At 43.4% G+C, this 18,715-nt stretch overlaps 1 protein-coding gene across 1 annotated transcript in view; it reads right to left on the bottom strand.

The window, feature by feature from the left end:
* Window positions 1-465: 465 nt before the first annotated feature.
* LOC103779158 (low-density lipoprotein receptor class A domain-containing protein 3-like) overlaps window positions 466-18,715 on the bottom strand; it is a gene marked incomplete at both ends in the record, with an annotated part of 35,562 nt that continues 17,312 nt past the window's right edge. The window contains 3 exons of the mRNA XM_008946779.1: window positions 466-600; window positions 3,344-3,469; window positions 17,832-17,988. Coding sequence (XP_008945027.1) covers window positions 466-600; window positions 3,344-3,469; window positions 17,832-17,988 — 418 coding nt within the window. The remainder of the gene's footprint in view (window positions 601-3,343; window positions 3,470-17,831; window positions 17,989-18,715) is intronic.

Here is an 18,715-nt window from a genome sequence, read left to right as displayed (position 1 = left end):
TGTCAAGAACGTTCATCATCATAATAAGCTCAGAATTATTTTTCTCTTCCACAAAGGAGGAAATCATCACTGCAGCTAGATATTAAAGTCATTCTCCTTCAGCTTCCCTAATTTCTTCTTCCTGCACACCCTGCTTTCTCTCTTCACGTGTCCTGCTTCCTACAGACCCAAGCACATGGCATCTCCTCTGCCAACATCCACCGGCTCCCATCTTTTGCCTCCTCTTATCTCTCAGTAGTACCTCAGACATTAAAATGCTGAGCAGCTGATGTCCCATCATTTGTTCACCTCCAATCATTCCTATATACTTCCCATTTTATAAAGTACTAAGTCACTGAAAACAAACCTGGGAAGCACTAGAAGTTGAAAAGCAAACAAGTCAGGTTGTGTTTTGAGATCCTCACAAGACTCGACACACCACTTTCAAACAAAATATGCAGAAGAGATTAAAACCCCTGTGCCTACCTTGAGGGCTTTCACAGCTCTCCTCATCACTGTTGTCTTGACAGTTATTCTGACTGTCACACACGAAGCTTTTGTCAATGCAAAGACCATTTTTACAGTGGAATCGGGCAGTGGAGCAAAGCAAGGGATTTGCTGCTGCAAAAAAAAGAAGAGAAAGTGAGATATTTCCTCAGAAATTCTCTTACCCAAGCAGTGGAATAGCCACTAAGCAAAGCAAGGGATTTGCTGCTGCAAAAAAAAAGAAGAGAAAGTGAGATATTTCCTCAGAAATTCTTACCCAGGCAGGGGAACAGCCACTAAGCAATCAACAAGAGGTCACAGCTCAACAGTTGGTCAATCCAGCTGTTGGTGGGAGTAACTTGGCAATGAAACCAGCCCTGCCTCTCTCACCAGAGAGAGCTGCAGTGTCTCATTCATGCAGGATTCACTATGAGCAGAGAGTTATCCACCCACAGTTGTGACAAGCCTTCTGCTCACTTCCATGGGAGCCCCTGCCACCATCACTCTTCAGTGCTCAGCATTTGCTCACACTGAAGACAGATGGAGGGTAGCATTGCCTACCATAAACATTGCCTCCCATTACCACCAACTCACTTTAATTCAGGTTTCAGATTATGAGCTCACAACCCTGGCTGAGAACTGCCAGGCAGTGTTTTAGTTACCCCTGTGTCTGTCTTTTCCACCTTCCCCATTCTCCTCCCTGTGTTGAGTCACTACAATGGCAACGTGGATATTCCTCAGCCTCTTAGTGTTTGAAAGCAAATAGAGCAAAATTAAAAACAGAGAAAAACCAGAGTAGTGTTTAAGTAAACTCATTTAGGTAAAGCAGCCTTCTCACCCACACCAAACTCAGCAATAAAGATGCTGTAAGATGCTACATCTACTTTCATGTAAAGCTCCAAGCAGTAGAGATGACATCACAGCTCCAATGCATCTCCCTGTCAAGGTTTCCTTGGGATTCATCAGTTTTCCCTTTTCTAATTTCACCTCTTTACTCTTAAGCCATAGCCCAGCCTACACAACTACACAGCCCCTCCTTCAACAGTGTTTGCACCCTTCACATACAGCATGTAGAGCTTGTCTTCCAAAAGAGTCATCACTCAGCTGAGATATGCATAATTTAGCAGTTTTTAATATCTCCTCATAAATCAATCTCTCTGTCCCTTAATAACTTTTGGCACTCCTCTCTGAACTCCTGCCAGATTTTGGTAATGAGGCAACTGAAACAGAATGCATCTTCCCAACTGAAAACCTTAAAAAAAAGCTGTTTAGATGCCCTGCCTGCTTCACAGTGCTTCTCTGCCAAAATAACAAAGGAGATCACAGTCCCCAAATACTAACTGGCTTCCTATTTTTGCTTCTTTACATTACGAGCTGCCTTTAAAGAGTCTTCAAAAAAAAAACCCCAAACATGAAATTTTCAAGTCTGTCAGGAATATAACCTGCAGTTTATAGAACAAACAATCCCAATTTCTCCAGCTCCCCAAAAGTATGTTTATCATGAGTGTGCTACATCTCCCTTGGCCTGAAATTGCTGCACATGGTTGCATGGCACGTTGGTTTTCCAGGTCAGTGTAGGGCCTCCAGTGTTGTTCCTCTGTAAGAGTGACCAGACACTTGGATGTGGGAGGAGACACCAAGTGTGCTTAACTGGCATGGAGAACTGAGATGATCAGCATCAGTTTCCCCATCAGCTGCAAGGTCCCACTGGAGCTACACAGGAGAAGCTCATGGGAAGTTATGTCATTCACCACCAGCTCCATGAGCATCTTCAGTTGAAACCTGCTACTGGTCAGCTCATCAGCTCAAGGATATTCAAAGCATCTCTGTTAAAACTTCTTTCTAGTCTGCTTGTTTAAACATGACCCAAAATAATTTCCTGGGCCTTCAATCCTTCTTCTCTACCTTCACTTGCTCCACAGAGGTGCTGTCTCCCTGCCACAGTCCTCCCAGGGCCCAAACCAGACTCTCCAGCCCAACAACAGATGGCATCTTAACAGCAAACAAGCAAGAAAGGCAAGTCCTCCAAGCAGACAGTGATAGATCATTGTAAAGATGGCCTCTTTTGTTATCTTTGAAAGCTGGTGTCTGCTGTCCTCCTCCTGACCTTTAAATGTCATTAAAAGGGAAAAAACTCAGCGTGCTCCAACAAGAGAATGAGCAACTATTTGCTGCAAGCTTCCACCTACAGACCCACCCTTCTGCCAGCTCCTAATAGCAGCAGAGCTGTTGGATGCTACAAAACCTTCCCCTACAGCTGTGATCTACCCCTGCTGGACCTGGATACAAACAGATCTATGCAGCCACACACGGGGGGGTTCAGCCCAAGTCAAGCACTTCCTCCAGATGACCCTTCTCCTGTGACCTCCCTAGAAGCTGAACAGCTCACACCAGTGCACGTCCCACTTGGAGAACATTCCCCAAAACCTGTTTCACTAAATAACCCTGTATTTGCTTTTTTTGTTGTTTGAGAACATATATAAATGGAGAAACCCAAGTGTGCTGCTGAAATAAGTCGTGTTCTTCAGTGGGAGCAAACAGGCAAATAAAAATGACTCAGTTTTAAGTTATATTGAATATTTGTCTAACTGGAAGTTACATTTGAGTCCAGAGAGCCTGCTCAAAGAAAACACACATCCTAAATCTCCTTTCCAAGTTACAAAGGGGCTTGAAGCATCCCAGAGGCACTCTACAAAACCAGAGTGAGCCGCACCTTAAAAACAACTCAAAATATTCACGTTCGAGGTGAAAAGCTCAAGTGACGTGGCTCCTAGATGACAGGGAGAACATCTGACTCCGAGGCAAGGCTAAGGGATGGCTCCTTTGAGGTGGCCCTGCTGAGTGGAGAGGAGGGGAGTGCCCCCAGGGTGCCACTTACTGCAGTTCTCCTCGTCGCTGCCGTCGGGACAGTCCTCGAAGCCGTTGCAGCGGAAGCGGCCGATGATGCAGTGGATCCCGCTGGCGCAGGGGAAGAAGGTGGCTCCACACTTGGATTTGGCTTTGGCTGGCAACAGATGCAAACAGAAGGGAGAAAAAGTGAGGGAAACCATCTCCAAAGGTTGGAGGTGCTGTTGTAAAGGACGTGGGACTAAGCTGTGCCAGGGGAGGTTTGGATTGGGTGTTAGGAGGAACTGGAGCTGATGGAGCTCAAAAAACGTGTGGATGTGGGACTTTGGGCCATGGTAGGGTTGGGTTGATGGTTGGACTTGATGATGATCTGAGAGATCTTTTCCAACCTTACTGGTTCTATGGCTGATTCAGAGTACCCAAGCTCCCTAGAGCATGCTTTCAACTGCTTCATTTTTTATTTTTTTGGGGAGATTTCACTTGCTTGGGCTGATTTTTTTTTTTCTAATTTGCATGATTTCCAGATTGATTGAAACATCCAAACCTAAAACAAGTCAAATGACTCCTCCAAACAAATTTAAATTGCCCAATGTTTTGGAGTACAAATTAGTAAATTTGACAAGCAGTTACTCCTAACTTTCTCTTGAAGACCCTTGAGAATTTGATCAACTTAGAAGCAGTGGATGAAAAACATTAAAGCAGGGGGTCATACTTTAGAGGAGACAAGAACAACTATCTTGTCTTTGCACAGAAGTCTGTTGTAAATGTCACTGCCCCAGGCAGAAGCCCAGGAGACAGGCATCTAAGCAGGTACCAACCCTCAGTGGCAAAGGTCTAGCAGGACTAGTCCTAGCCCACCCCATCCCCAACCTCTCAGCCTGTAGCTGCATGTCATACTGGGTCTACAAACACTGAAGAGCAGCAGAAGTCTGGGTTTTGCACACCATCAAGCTTGTCTTGCTTGCTCAGAAAAGCCAAACAGTGAAGAAGGCAGAGAGAGATGATCAACACAGCAGCAAGGTCAGAGAATTTGGGATCTGGAGGCAACCTTGGGCAAAGACAGGTAAGGAAACATCTGGAGAATGGAAGGAGGAATACAGAGAGAGCAGACAGCCAAGAGAGGTTGTCTTTGGGAGAAGAAACAACACAGGAGGGCTTCATTGGAGTATTTTTCAGGCTGCAAAAATCAAACTCACACCAGAAAACACTATAACTGCTTTTATTCAGACCCAATTACACAAACTTGGGTGCAAAAGAAACATGAGCTCTATGAACTGCACCTCGTGCTGTACTTCTCTCCATCATCCATTATACAGTTCTTCAGGACAGCAGCTTTCCTAGCACCAGCACAGCTCTTCATGTAACACTAAACACTAACAGCAGCATCCAAATGTGTTTAACAAATGGCTACAGAACCTTGTTAGGAGCTTAAACACTTGACATCTTTTACTTCACTGCACAGCAGCTCTGCACAAGAGAACACTGCCCTCAGCTAGACTGGTGCAGATGCTTCCACCACCATGCTCAAGGCAAGCTACTAGTCAGGTCCTGTGGGGTCACCAGCTTAGAACAAACCCACTCCCAAAGTAAAACAACCCAATTTCATAAGACATGGTGAGATCTTCAAGACCTTTTGAGGAAGTGTTTCCTACCCTTATGTGATGTGTTTACAACACCCAGGTTTGGAGATGAGACAGATCTGGAAATCACAGCAAGTCAGGAATCCTCTCTTCCAAAGTTCAAACCCAAGTGCAGCTGCAGCCAAGCCTTCTTCCATCACTCAGCAAAGCACTTAGGAACTGTCTGACGCCAGAGCTACAGTAACTCTTGCTTGATTTAGTGTCCTCCAGAAGCAAATCCTTGCAGTCCCTCTCTTATGTGTTTTTCTTTATTCTACCAGTAGTTTTTAGTTAGAATTATGAAGTGTAAAACAGGACGTAGCACTGAATTTCACATATTCAGCTACCACTTTTTCTTCTGAAGAGTATCCAAGGTACACTTGTGGAGGGGGAAAAAAAAAAGTGAACCATTCCATGGTAGAAAAACAGGTGATAAATTCCCCTGGAGTAGCTGCCGTGCTTAACACCAGCAGCAACACAAAACCCTCAGCCAAGACACCCCAGCAACTCCACACACAGCTTCAAAGAGCAGCTTGGGTGTTGAGAGCTTGGAGGCAGCCTGAGCTCAGCTAAATAATTCACTAACTACAAGCTCTGAGACAGGACCATAGCTCCCTGGAATGAAAGCAGCAACACACACACACCTCAGCAGCAGAGTCCCAGACCCTCAGGGAAGCAAGGAGTCTCTGCCAGCGTTTGACCAATGCCCAGGAGATGTGAAGAGGTGCCCAGTGCTTCTTGTGTTAATGCTTTTGGTTATTTTTTTTCTGAAAGCTAACATTTTTTGCAACTAAGTGGTGCATTGACACTCCCCAGAGCAAAAGACTGCCTGGAGAGGTGTACTTTGGGCTGGAATAGATAAAAGAGAGAGAAAAGAGAGAGAAAAGAGAGAGAAAAGAGAGAGAAAAGAGAGAGAAAAGAGAGAGAAAAGAGAGAGAAAAGAGAGAGAAAAGAGAGAGAAAAGAGAGAGAAAAGAGAGAGAAAAGAGAGAGAAAAGAGAGAGAAAAGAGAGAGAAAAGAGAGAGAAAAGAGAGAGAAAAGAGAGAGAAAAGAGAGAGAAAAGAGAGAGAAAAGAGAGAGAAAAGAGAGAGAAAAGAGAGAGAAAAGAGAGAGAAAAGAGAGAGAAAAGAGAGAGAAAAGAGAGAGAAAAGAGAGAGAAAAGAGAGAGAAAAGAGAGAGAAAAGAGAGAGAAAAGAGAGAGAAAAGAGAGAGAAAAGAGAGAGAAAAGAGAGAGAAAAGAGAGAGAAAAGAGAGAGAAAAGAGAGAGAAAAGAGAGAGAAAAGAGAGAGAAAAGAGAGAGAAAAGAGAGAGAAAAGAGAAAAGAGAGAGAGAAAAGAGAGAGAGAAAAGAGAGAGAAAAGAGAGAGAAAAGAGAGAGAGAAATTAAATAAGAACAAAGAAATGGAGGGGGAAGGAGGAGGGACAGAGGAGGGATGGAACACAGAACTGTTGTTTTGCTCCTGTTAACATTTCCTGGATGTCACTTCTTCAAGCAGGTTTCCTTCAGTCATTTGGGGCTCTCAATTCAGAGGCTATCATCTTTCTGAACTCCCCTTGGCCACCTCGGAAAATTCTGCCAAATTAAAGCTTTCAAGTTATTTACTTCTAGAATTTCTAATGTAGACTGTCTCTTACTCTTCCAAACAGACTTCAGCCTGAGACTTGCCCAAAGCTGAGCCTCTGGCCCCTGCACTCTCCTGCCCAGAGGTACAAGCAGTGGTGAGTGCTGCAGGAGCTCCACCTCAGGTACATCCCAACAGCCTCAGCTGTCCTGGCCCCAAGCACGTCTGGTGTGCTCTGAACAACCTTCAGCTACCACAGTAAAGCCATGAACAATATCAAACGTGACCACATCTAGAGGATAAAGGTGCTGGAATGACCAGGAACCAAGTAAAATTTCTGGAAAATGCACTTTTTCTTCTGTCCAAAGCAGAAGATAACCTGATACTCCATCAAGAGGGGGGAGAAACCAGTCAGGACAATGATTTCATGGAAGTTATACTTAACTATATAATGTTTAGTTCAATGTTTTATCCCCAGATGTTTTCCTATCTCCTCCTCCTCCTGACACAACAGCCAGAAAACAAGACGACTCTGGTTTAGAATCATGGTTTCTTGAAAGAGCAAATAGTAGCAACCACAGACCAAAACCAAACAAGAAACCAAACACCTTCAAATTATCTCTAGGTTTCCCTTTCACATCATTCATTGCTTTTTAAATTCATTTTAAAACCTGAGGGAAGGAAAAACAAACCCCAAGTGCCATTCTCCACATTTACAACAGGCATTAAATATACACAAACCAACCCCAAATCAGACTTAGATTTCCATTAGACACCCTACAAAGAGAGAAGAGCACCCTGAAGCTGTGTAGTCACACAGCTATGGCTGCTTACCAGGTTCAAGTCTCACTCCCAAACCAAACTCACTTTTCCACAAAATGCATTTCTCATGCAGGAAAAATGAGAACCCAGTGACAGCTCAGTCCAAGCCACAGCTCTGGAGAGCTCCACTGGGAAATTTCTGCTTTACTTTCAATTTGACATCCTTCTTGTCCTCTGCCACAGTCTTCCCAAAGTTTTCAAGCAAGTGTCACTTGGTCGTTGCTCATAAAGTTGTTATGGAAAGCACAAACATTTCTTCCTGAGCAGAAATACACCTTCCCACTGTGCCATGCTCTTTGGAGACACCCCTAACATCAAGGGGCTGTTTTTCTTCAGATCTTGGGCATCTTCACCCCTGGTATTGTACACCAGGATCACAACTCCCAGACTGATCTGCTGCACCATTCACAGCACTCCTCCCACTCCTCCATTCCTCCTCCTACCACATGACTGTTACCAAAAAAGGTTTCTTTCCTCTCCTTTGCTCCTCATTTGTCTTTCTCCTGCACAGGTCTCAACTTTTCAGGCAGCTCTGCACATGAAAAGCTTCACGTTTATTTAACAGCAGCTACTTATTTGGTTCCTTCAGTGACTCCAGCCTTGATAAGCTTTCAAGGGCAGCATCATCTTTACAGTCTCTATCCTCCTGTTACACTTGGCTGAAATGGGCTCAGGGTAATCAAAAATTACCAGGAAATGACAAAAAGAAGTGAAAAAGGACACGGATGGATGTGAATCATCTGACCTTATTTAGCCTTGGTGCTATAAGCAAATAAAGGAAAAGGATGGGAGAAGTTTGTTGTTTTTAAAGGAGTTGACAAATCCTACTGATCCCATGTCTCCAGAACCCAAAAACTACATCACACTGTGGAGGGAAAAGGGTAAGGACTGATGGACACACTTGAAATACAGCAAAAGAAATCACACAGCAACTTAAACAACTGTGTTGAAGGAAAAACTATTGGAATAGCAGATCCAGTCCAGATCCAACTGCAGAAAGATGGCAAGGGCAAAAACTACCCCAAATAAATTGACATTCAACTCATTTGTGAACCTGTGGCAGGAAAGGATCAATCCACTCTATGTGTATTATCTAGTCATGGCAGAAGCAACCTAGAAAATAAATATCCACAGTTGTATGTGCACGTGTGTGAAGTCACTCCTTGTGCTATGAGAAACCAATTCTCCCACCCCCTTCTTTTAAGGCTCTAAAAAACCAGTAGCTTTCCATCAGGACTGGTTGTACATTCCCCTAAAGATGTTAACAGTTTGCAGGCACAGCTCTACAGCATTAAGAGGAAAACATTTTGCTATCTTTAGGGTTCCAAGTGTGAAGCAGCACTCTTTTCCAGCAAGTGTAATTCATTTTGATTATTTCTCAACAGAGATGAACAGCAGGGGAAAAAAAAAAAAGCCTATACTATATAAAACTTTCCACTATATATAGATAATCCCTCGTAGAAAAAGCAATTCTGAGACTCTTGACTTGGCTGCAAAACCTGCCTGGGAGGTGACAACAGATCCTGTGTGACAAGCAGGTGGATTTTCTTTCCACAGATAGTGCAAAGACATCAAATGTCTTCTCAAATGATCAGCAAGTGCAGTTGTGGAGTATAGATTTGGGGGATATAGCCAGGACAAGATGGCATGGCCCAGCTTCTTGGGAAAAAAATATCATATAGAACTGTAAGTAGAGAGTAACCTTCTGTTTAGATACTGCAGTAAAATTTGGGAGTTCTACTCCAATATAAAGCCATAATGCTTACAGAGAATATGTTACCCATTTCCAACAGGCTGAGTTGCTTTTAGAGGAGCCAGTAGACAGTCTTGCTAATGAATCTTCAGGGAAGAGATTTTCTGTTTGGATCACTGGTGCTGAGCCAGCTAGTCCACACCTCCAGCATTTCACACCTAGCTCAGAGAGCCAGGCACTGCTTCCTGCACACAGCAGATGCCCAGAGCACACAAGCAGCACCCCCCACGATGCCTCCACTAGTTCTTTTACAATCTGGAGTGAAGGGAAACAAGGGTGTAGCAGATCCAAAATGAGGCATCTTGTGCCAACCTGCAGCTAGCAGGTAGAATTTCAGCCTCAGCATCTTTCAACTCACACTGTTCCCTCAGAACCCCTTTGGGCAGCAATCAAGCAAAATAACTTCATGCTGCTTCACACCCACATGTCTCATTCCAACAGCAGATGATGATTTATTCAGCTGATCAAAACCTGATGACTTGCATGCAACAAGAGCAACTCTCCAGACAGAAACTGTTGTGTGCAGAGGCTGCATTGTTGCAGGGCCACAGGTATTTCCCTGGCTTGGATAATGAAGCACCTCAAACTCCCCTGCTGTTGTTCATTTCTGTGGAGAGAAGCCACAGCTCCATGACAGAGCACTGTACATCCAGTCTCTCTTGATGCAAGGTGCAGCACTTCAGGAGACTCTACAGGGAAGACTTCAAGGTACCCATCTTCTCAACTTCTCCCTGCTCTTTGAGGTTTTAACTTCAATGTGCAAAGAAGAGAAGGATCTGTTTTACAACACCACGGAACACAAGCAGGATGGCACCAGGGTAAGATCCCTTTCGCCTCAAGAACTGATAAGAACACCCTAAGACTGTCAGAAGAGTTGATTTTTCAGACAAAAAGCTGATTTTTCAGCTATCCAATAAAGTGATTTCTCAGTAAAAGAAGTATTTGAGAAGTTTCTACTCCTCAGAGGACAAGTTTGCCTGATGGGCTATGATCCCTCAGCCCATCCTGGGCTACTGGCTACCTGATGATCTTATTCCAGTTGTGCCTCTAACTCCATACAACTGTTCAACCTGTCTGATTCCAAGCTCTTCAATCAGGCTACCTACTGACCCCCACCTAAAGAAGGCAATCAAGATGATTATATCACTAGCACCACAAATCCTCTTCATCTCCCTGCCTAAAAAGCTATCAAATATAAGTAATTATTGCACTTGGCCTTGCTGGTGGGTAAATTTCTGTAACTGAGCTTCAAATGAAACATTCACCATGGTCACTTTATTGTAAATCTTATTGTAACTATTAAATATGTGTCTGCTTAATCATGAGTGAAAACAAGAGTTAATTCCAGTTTGATATTCCAAGTTTGAAAGGCACCTGAAAAGTGACCAAAAGATCAGCAGCTGGCTTACAGCATCTTCCCAATTAATGCAGATGCTCATTCCATCCATTGTTTAATATTCAGCTTTAAGGATTCTGATGTTTGTCACCTCTCTGCAGCAAATATTCACACAAATACCCAAAATCTACTTTGACTGCAGCTTTTCATGGCCATGATCCTTCCAGGATTCTGGTGGAATGCTTCTCTCTTCCTCAGTCCTGGCCCAGCTGGTAAATTTTCTCCTTCCATACATTAAACCACCTCATCATAGGTAGTCAAAAAAATATTACCTCCTTCTAGGTTTACTTACAGACTTGTGCTTTCTCCACATTTAAAATGCACTAGAAAGAGAAGCAGTGTAAGGTAGGGAGGACTCCAAAGTGTTTAGACTGCTAGTCTTTTTTATAGAGAGGGTTACACACTCAGATCATACCCAAAAAACCTCACACTTCCACTGGTTCACAAGGCTTTTAGGAGGAATGCAGGAGTTTTCATGTATTCAAGATGCTGCACAAACTCAGCTCCAAAAATTTTGAATGGTGTCAGAATCATAAGAGAAAATCCTCAAATGTGACAGAGTGATTTATTTTTTTCAGAGGGGGGAGGTTGGTGTTTTTATTTATTGCCTTTGATTTAGCTGACAGGTTGCTCTATCACTTATTTGTAAGTATTCATTACTTGTTTATTTATCTCTTCCAAACTGTGGCAAGTTTAGATGCACACTTCACAGCTGTTTAGCTCACACTAAGCTGTTAGCTAGCAAGAGAGAACCCAAACCTTAGAAACCAGCACTGGAAGCTTCTCAAAGCTGAAAGTACACCTGGCTAGCAGCAACAGCCTGCAGCAGATGATCCTACCTCCCCTTGAGACATGATGGGCCAGTCCAAAATACTGCTGCAGGTATGGAATGTTGCATCTGAATCCCAGGAATCTGAAAGTCTCCCTTGAAAACATCCCCCTGTTCCTCATCTTCTAAAATATCAGGTTTAGTTAACACCAGGTTTTAACTGAGGCTTTAAGAATCTTTTTTAGGGCCACTGATATAGTAAATAATTCAAAGTCAGTAAATTTTACAGACAGGGTCTTAGGGACAGGGTTACTGCTCTATTTCTAGATCTCAGCTGGTTCAGACAATCCCTTCTGAACTGGGCAGATGTTTCTTCTTACCAAAATGCTGCATCTCCTTCCTCAGGGCACTGAGCTCTGCTTGCTGAGCCTGAAACCTCCTGTTGAAAAGGACACAGCCAGGCTGATTTCCTGCCCCCTGTTCCTGCACATGAAAGCCTGACTCTGCTGAGTGCCTAAACCCCAGCAAAACATCTCCAGCTCTAATTATTGTGCTATCATAATAAGCAGTCATTAAATAGCTTGTAGGGATTGCAGCACTCACCATCTCTACAAAACCTTCACTCTGTCTTTATGTGCTGCTCTCAAGGGAAGCTGAGGACTAACAGAGATTCAGGCTGTCACCAGAATGATTCAGGTTGACAGTAATGACCATTTATTGGTAACTTTGCTCTGTGCCTCCATTTTTAAGTCCCCAAATTCCAAAGGAAAAGCATGGGTACATATCTCCCTTAATGCAATTCCAGCTCCTCCCTGTAGCACAGACTCAAAGCATGCTCCAGGTCAAGGGCAAACTCCATGAAATTCTGATTTTTTTTTAATTTTAAAAGCAGTCAACAGCAACAAATCTAAAGGCCTCCTTCTGAAATCCACCCCACCAAGAAGGCAGGACAAGGGAGTCTCATGTGAGGCTTGCAGGTAACAACATGGGTTTGAGTCTGGTGGAGGAGCTCTTGCACTCAAGAGCTTCTCCAATGACAGAGCAACTTCCTCAGCCATGACTTCAGTGTCAGTGGGCTTTTTTCTTTCTTAAATAACATCCATCCCTCTGACACTGAGAAGCTTTTAACAGGTTTTCAAAAACTACCTCTTTTGTAGAAGCTGGAGGTAATTAAGTCAATCAAAATGCACCAGAAGTACCAGTCTGAAGATGAAAACCTCCCCAAACCTGCTTTGTTCTGAGAGTTTCAGTTTCCCCACTGAAAGGTTTCAGAGCACAGGAAAAGATTCTTCACCTCATCTAGGAAACCTAACATTCTAAGTGCAGAGCTGGATTTCGTGTTCCTGTGAAAGGACTCTTTATATCCCACCCATGACTGGGTGTAATTGTTTGGCAGGAACACTTTCCCACAGACTCTCCATCCCTGAGCACAGGGAGCAGTAAAACCTGTTGCAAGTGAACACCAGAGGGAGTAGTAAACGTTTCTTGGGAGGTAGTTTTTAAACCTCAGATGGAACAGTAAGCTACAGAAACCCCTGGAGAAAGTGAAAAATGGTGGGCTGTGTTTTCCAGCTACAATATATTGCTAATCCAGTGCAGGGGCAACGAGGAGTAAGAGCAAGTGTGCAGCTACAAACACTTGGAAGAACACAAGCTTAGCTGTGGCACACCTCCCACCCCCTCAGGCTTGACACCAGAAGATTTATCAAGTCTTCTGAGCCCATAAAGCATTTCTACAAAATGCTGTGTGCATTCAGAGAGGTTACATGGCACTGAAAATATACAACAGAGAGAAGTTAGACACAGAATGGCATGTGGAAAAATTTAAATTATCTATAAACACACAGTTCAAACTCTACAGGATAAAGCCAAGGGTGTGGTTAAGAGACATAGAAGATGAAATCAAGGATTAATACACCAACATATCAGCAAGGAACAAGTAATTAGAGAACTATCTCAAATATTTTTATGCTACTTGTCCAAGCCAGTTAAAAAATGCTCCCCAAAAAATAGAAGCGTTGTTCTAACTATAAAAAGACAGATCAGAAAACACCCACATTACACATGAATAAAAATTGCCCAAAACACTTGAAGAAACTGAATATAAAAAGCATTTTTAAGTTTTCTTAGACCTTTATCTTTGCACTGCAGCATGCAGCCTACCAGATCTAGGAGTTCCTAGGGTACCTGTCACCAGGACCCCTTCAGCATGGCTTCCAAGGGCTTCAATTCCCTCTTAGAGAAGCAGAAAGGCTCTTACCAGATCTGCTGGACCTGAGTTAAACTGGGTTTTCAGACTGCCCAGACACAGGTCACAGCATTCAGGGCTATGAGAGTTCTGGGGGGTGGGACTCCAGAGAAGTTTGGCTCATCACACCACACTGAGTGCAGCCCAGGACCACAGACATCACAAACCCTTCAGTTCTGACTCCAAGGGCTTCCCTGCCAGCACTTGTGTCCCAGGGGAGGGACCAAGCTGACCTTCAGCAGAAGCCTGCTGGGCAAGTGGCTTTAATACCTGCCTGAGGAATGCCAATTAGGATTGACCATTCTCATGCAGTGAAAGCCTGCAGACTTTCTCCCCCGTGGAGAAGACTGGCTCATAAATACTCTGTCTGAAGGACAACTGGAGCAAGATCTGATGATGATGGATTAGTGGTGATTAAATGAGCTTTTTTACTACTGCAGTTCCAGATGTTCCTACATAGGGCAGCTCTTGCTAGCCAGGGCAGAAGTGCTGGCAGCACATCCTTCCAAGCAGGGATGATGCCCTAGTGCTCAGGCATCTACACACTCCTGTCACAAAGCCTTCAAGATGGACTCAAAAACCTGCTTGGCTTGTGTTGAATAAACTACAGTGACAACTGGAAACAGAAACATGGAAGGAACAGAGTTTCCTAAGACAAGAACACACCACCCCCAAGGCTATCATTGCATAGGGGTTTTTTCTAACCCACAATCTACACCCTTTAGCTCTTGGATTAACACAGCTAGTCCCTGGATTCACTGCACCATTTGCTCCTGGCCCCACACACCAACTTGGCCTGTCAGAAATGGCTCTCAGAAGAGCAATGAAGGGAAATTTAGACTCCTGGAGATTAGGTATGTCTCCAATTCTGGCTGCTGTCACGCCAGGCACTTAGCAGGGATGATGTGCCATGCTCTGAATCTGCACCATCTGCTGCTTGTTAGCTGACAAAGGCAGCAACATGCCATCTCTCCACTAGCTGCTGCTCATTAGCTGACAAAAGCCTTCTCCAGTGTTCATACTGTTCTTTCTGTAATAATCTAATGCAAAGATATACAAAGAGCAAAGAAAAGAGGAAAGAGAGATGAAAGAGTCAATGATGAGCTTAACTAAGAGCATTAGTGCACTCTTAAATCACAAGGAGAGAATCCTTCCAGCAGCAAGATTGCAGGTCTTGGCCCCAAAGGAAGATGCCAGCAGGTAGGTATAAAGGTCAGCACTAAAGATAATCCATTTCCCTCAAAATGTTTTGAAATGTGCAAGCACAGGTTTCTAGGCTCTTTCCATTCAGGTTCTCTGGTTTGTGCCATTTGGGATTTTCTACATTTGATTTCCAAACCCAAATCATCATCATTTTCCATTCCAAATCACCTACAGAGCTGAAAAGCAGTAGTAGTAGTTTAAAGCCCACTAACATTTAAAAGAAACCTGCATGACAGCTCTTGGACTACACAGGCTGATGAGCAATCCAACAGACAAGAACCAGCAGAGCCAGGGGGAATGAATTACAAAAGTGTTTCCATTTTGGAGATGCACTGATCAGAGCAGATGACTCAAACTATAGAGAACTCAACAAAACATTTACATTGCTATGGTCAATTGAGTCTTTTTCAAGTTCAATTAGTGGCTTGGAGGAAAAGCCAAAGAGATACTCTGCTTCAAGGAGGAGCAGGGCTTATTTATGACAATAAGTCACTGGCAGCTTATCCCCTCCCTCTTACACCTTTTCTCACCTCTCTTCTCCAGATAAAACTGGGTAGTTTTTTCTGTCATCACTTTGCCATGACAGAAGGCAACAGCACCACGTTCTGTGCACTAAACAGCACAGAGACAGCTGGCATGGGAAGTGTGAAGCCCACCAGGGGTCAGGGCCCAGAGGAAGCAAGGAGGATGACAGATGGTATGGATTCTGTCAGTGGTGGGAGGTGAAGAAAAAACCCAAAAGCAAAGTGAGCCGGTTAACAGAGATGGTCCTGCAAAGCAGGAGACAGAAAAGGGACAAAAGAACAGAGGGAAGAGGTGAAATGTGAATGGACAAGGTGCAGGTAGTTGTTCTTTTTGTTGTATTTCCTCCTCAGGCCCAGAGCAGCACTTCTCACTCCCTGGCTGCAGAAAATGAGACCCAGTTGAGCTGCAAGTTCTCCTGTTTGAAGGAGGACAGAGAGGATGAGATGCTCCAGCAACAGAAGTGAGAAAGTGTTGCTGGACATCCATGTTCCACCATAAGGCAATCCAAAAGAGATGCTGCACATCTTTAAAGGTTGGTTTTTTCCTTGTCTTCTCAGACAAAGCAGTAAGGCTGCCCTGCAATGCCTTAACTGTGACCTAGGAACTCTTCTAACACAAGTGGCAGTCTCCCTGAAGCTATTAGCAAGGCTTCAAAAAGGGGAAGAGGAAAGAGGAGTCTAATTATCCCTGTTAATTTGGGCAGGATCAGAAGGATGTGCACCCAGAAAACTGTGAGCCAATCAAGAGGGCTGGAAGTATTGAAATAAAGAAACTCAAAGGGGAATTCTGCAGAAACTTGAATTCAAAGCTGCAGCATAGCCCAGACCAGTGAAGTCTGAGTCTATCCTGACAAAAACAACTTTTACAAACTGTCATTTTGCAGCTATTTATATTTTATTCTCAGTTCCCACGTTCATTGCTGTCTGCAGTTAACTAGATCCAAGGGATTGGGGTGAGGAAAGTTTTGAATGGAGTCACAAAGTGTATTTTCCTATTAATGATTCATGGGTAAACATCCAGCCCAGCCTTGATGAAGAAAAACTTCATTAAGATTTTCTAATTGTATCAGGTGAAATAAAACTCATGCAGGGCAGAGGATGACAACACTCTTAGGAGACACAAAACCTCCTTGTTTGTGTCAGAGAAATAAAGAGAAGTGCCATCACTCAGCTTGTTTTAAGAAGCAGAAATAGCACACCAAAAGTCATATTCAGGAGCCAGGTAATGAGGAACCTGAGAGCCACGTAGCTGTTGTCACCAGAAAAACCTCACTGAAAGGTACAGGTTGAACTTGGAACATTTTTTATTCTTGCCAAAGCTCTCACTAATATAAAATTCTGGCAGGCTTTAAACAAATATGCATGACAATGATTTATCCTTACAACCAGTCCACCCTTCCCCAAGATGTTAAAATACAAGAAAAAAATAAAATCAAACCATCTGCAACGTTGCATCACAAGGCTGATGCTTTATAAAGACTGCAAAGGAGCAGATATTTCATAGAGATGCTTTTCATACTTTAGGAAGGGAGAAAAACTCACTGCCTTAAATCTGAGCCATGCACAGAGATTTCTACAGCAGTTATTGTATTGCCTTGACTTTAAAAGGGATGGATAACTGGGGTTAAAGAAAAGGCATCAAGTTAAAAAATGCAAAAGCACTTAACAAAAGACAGTATTTCTAACCTGCTAATTTAGAAGAAGATAATTCTTTCCTTCTTCTGCTCCATAAGTGAAGCTAATGACTTTTTAGCAGTGTCCTGGGCACGGTAAGCTTCTTATAATTCAGTTTAAGCTTCATGAAAAGCTCCATAAAATACACACGTAAAGGAGCCACATTTGTTAGAAAAAAAACAGTAACTTTTCAGCAATGTGTCAGCTGCTCTAGAACCACATGAAACTGGAGGATTTTTTCACTCCCAATGGATTTCAAATTGTAGTGTCATGCTGCAGCATAATCTTGCTGTCTGGGTAAAATGTGTAGGCTAGAAAGTCTCATGCTAACTAAAGGTTGAATAATGTTAACTAAAGCTTAATTAATTCTAAGAAAAAGAGGAAATCACAGAAGAGAACCAGATCAGACTTTTTTAGCTCCCTAGAACTGGGAGTTGTGAACTGGGAGGATTAAAACAGGTAAACATCATTAGCCAATTCATGTGGTCAATGTTCCAGAAAGTTCATATTAAGTTTTGAAGGTTTAAGAATTAGTTTTGACAGGAGAGAACAAAAGCAACAGGATACAGCCAACAATTCTGAAATGAAAGGAGTTCCTCTGGATGGTGATGGAGGTCAACTTATAGCACAAGGTCAATGTGCTGAAGCAGCACATACAGGAGCCATAAAAATCACTGAGCATCCCCCTTCAGCTGGAAAAATAAGTCAAGTCTGCCTCAATTTATCTATGAATAGATGTTTAGGCACCTGCTCCCAAGTGCTGTATCAAAACCAGACCCTCTGAAGAACATTAAAGAGCGGAAACAAAAAAGGCTGTACATTTTTTCCCCAAAATAGCTCCATTAAGAAGCTGGTAGTAGCTTTGCTCCCTGGAGAACACAACAGTACCACTACCTAGCCACGCCTTGGGATATGAGAAGCATGTAAAGGTCATAGCAGTGGTGACTTACGACACTCCTTCTCATCACTGTCATCAAAGCAGTCTGGCAGCCCGTCGCACTGCCAGGCCCCCGGGATGCAGCGCCCGTTGCTGCACATGAAGTTCCCAGGGATGTTGCACTCGGTGGTGAAGTTATTCCCAGGCAGCAGCTGGCTCTCTGCAGCAAACAAAAGAGAAGAAAGTTTACAGGGGGGGTTTTACAGGCAGCAAAAGCAGACACTGAGCGAGCTGTTCGGCAGCAGCTGAATGAAAAGGAGACTCATGGATCTTGACGCTGATAATTTTGTCGGTGTTTGGTAGCACTTCCTTCTCCTAAACTATCATTTGATGTCTTCTTCATTCACATTTCCCATTTTACAGGTTTCTTTCTAGGAACACAGATGCAGCCTTCAGGTTGAAGCAAAGTTTGTTTAAAAAAAACCCTAAATCTCCTTCACAGGGTCAGTCTAAACACCAGTAAAACAGACGAGGCCACAAGAACTCAGCTCTGGAGTTTTGTCAGTTCAGAACTTTCAGAATATTATGATGATGTTGTTGTTCCTCAAGGGCTAGGAACTAGGTAACACATTGACTGGTTCATACTAGGTTTTCAAGTCAGTTTTAAACATAGTGGAGCTGACTGAAGTCAGAACTGAGCTTCTTGGTGCTTATCTAGTCCCCTGGCATAGATCTGTCCACAGGCTAAGAGTGTGCCAAGTGGAGAGGGTTTATTAGCAGGATGCTGGAAATGAAGAGAGCAGTGCAAGAAGATTTGCCTTCAAGGTTAAACACAGCTCTAGTCAGTCATTTTAATCCACCACATTTCCCATTTTGTGCATGGGTTGTGGAATGCAGATACCACAGAAACACAAACTCCAGTGAAAGGAGAGAATGATGCTCAGTGGTTTTACTCAA

This window comes from Merops nubicus, unplaced genomic scaffold, assembly GCF_000691845.1.
Source record: "Merops nubicus isolate BGI_N331 unplaced genomic scaffold, ASM69184v1 scaffold2589, whole genome shotgun sequence".
In the NCBI taxonomy this organism is placed as follows: Eukaryota; Metazoa; Chordata; class Aves; order Coraciiformes; family Meropidae; genus Merops; species Merops nubicus.
This window is presented reverse-complemented; position numbering and strand designations above follow the sequence as displayed.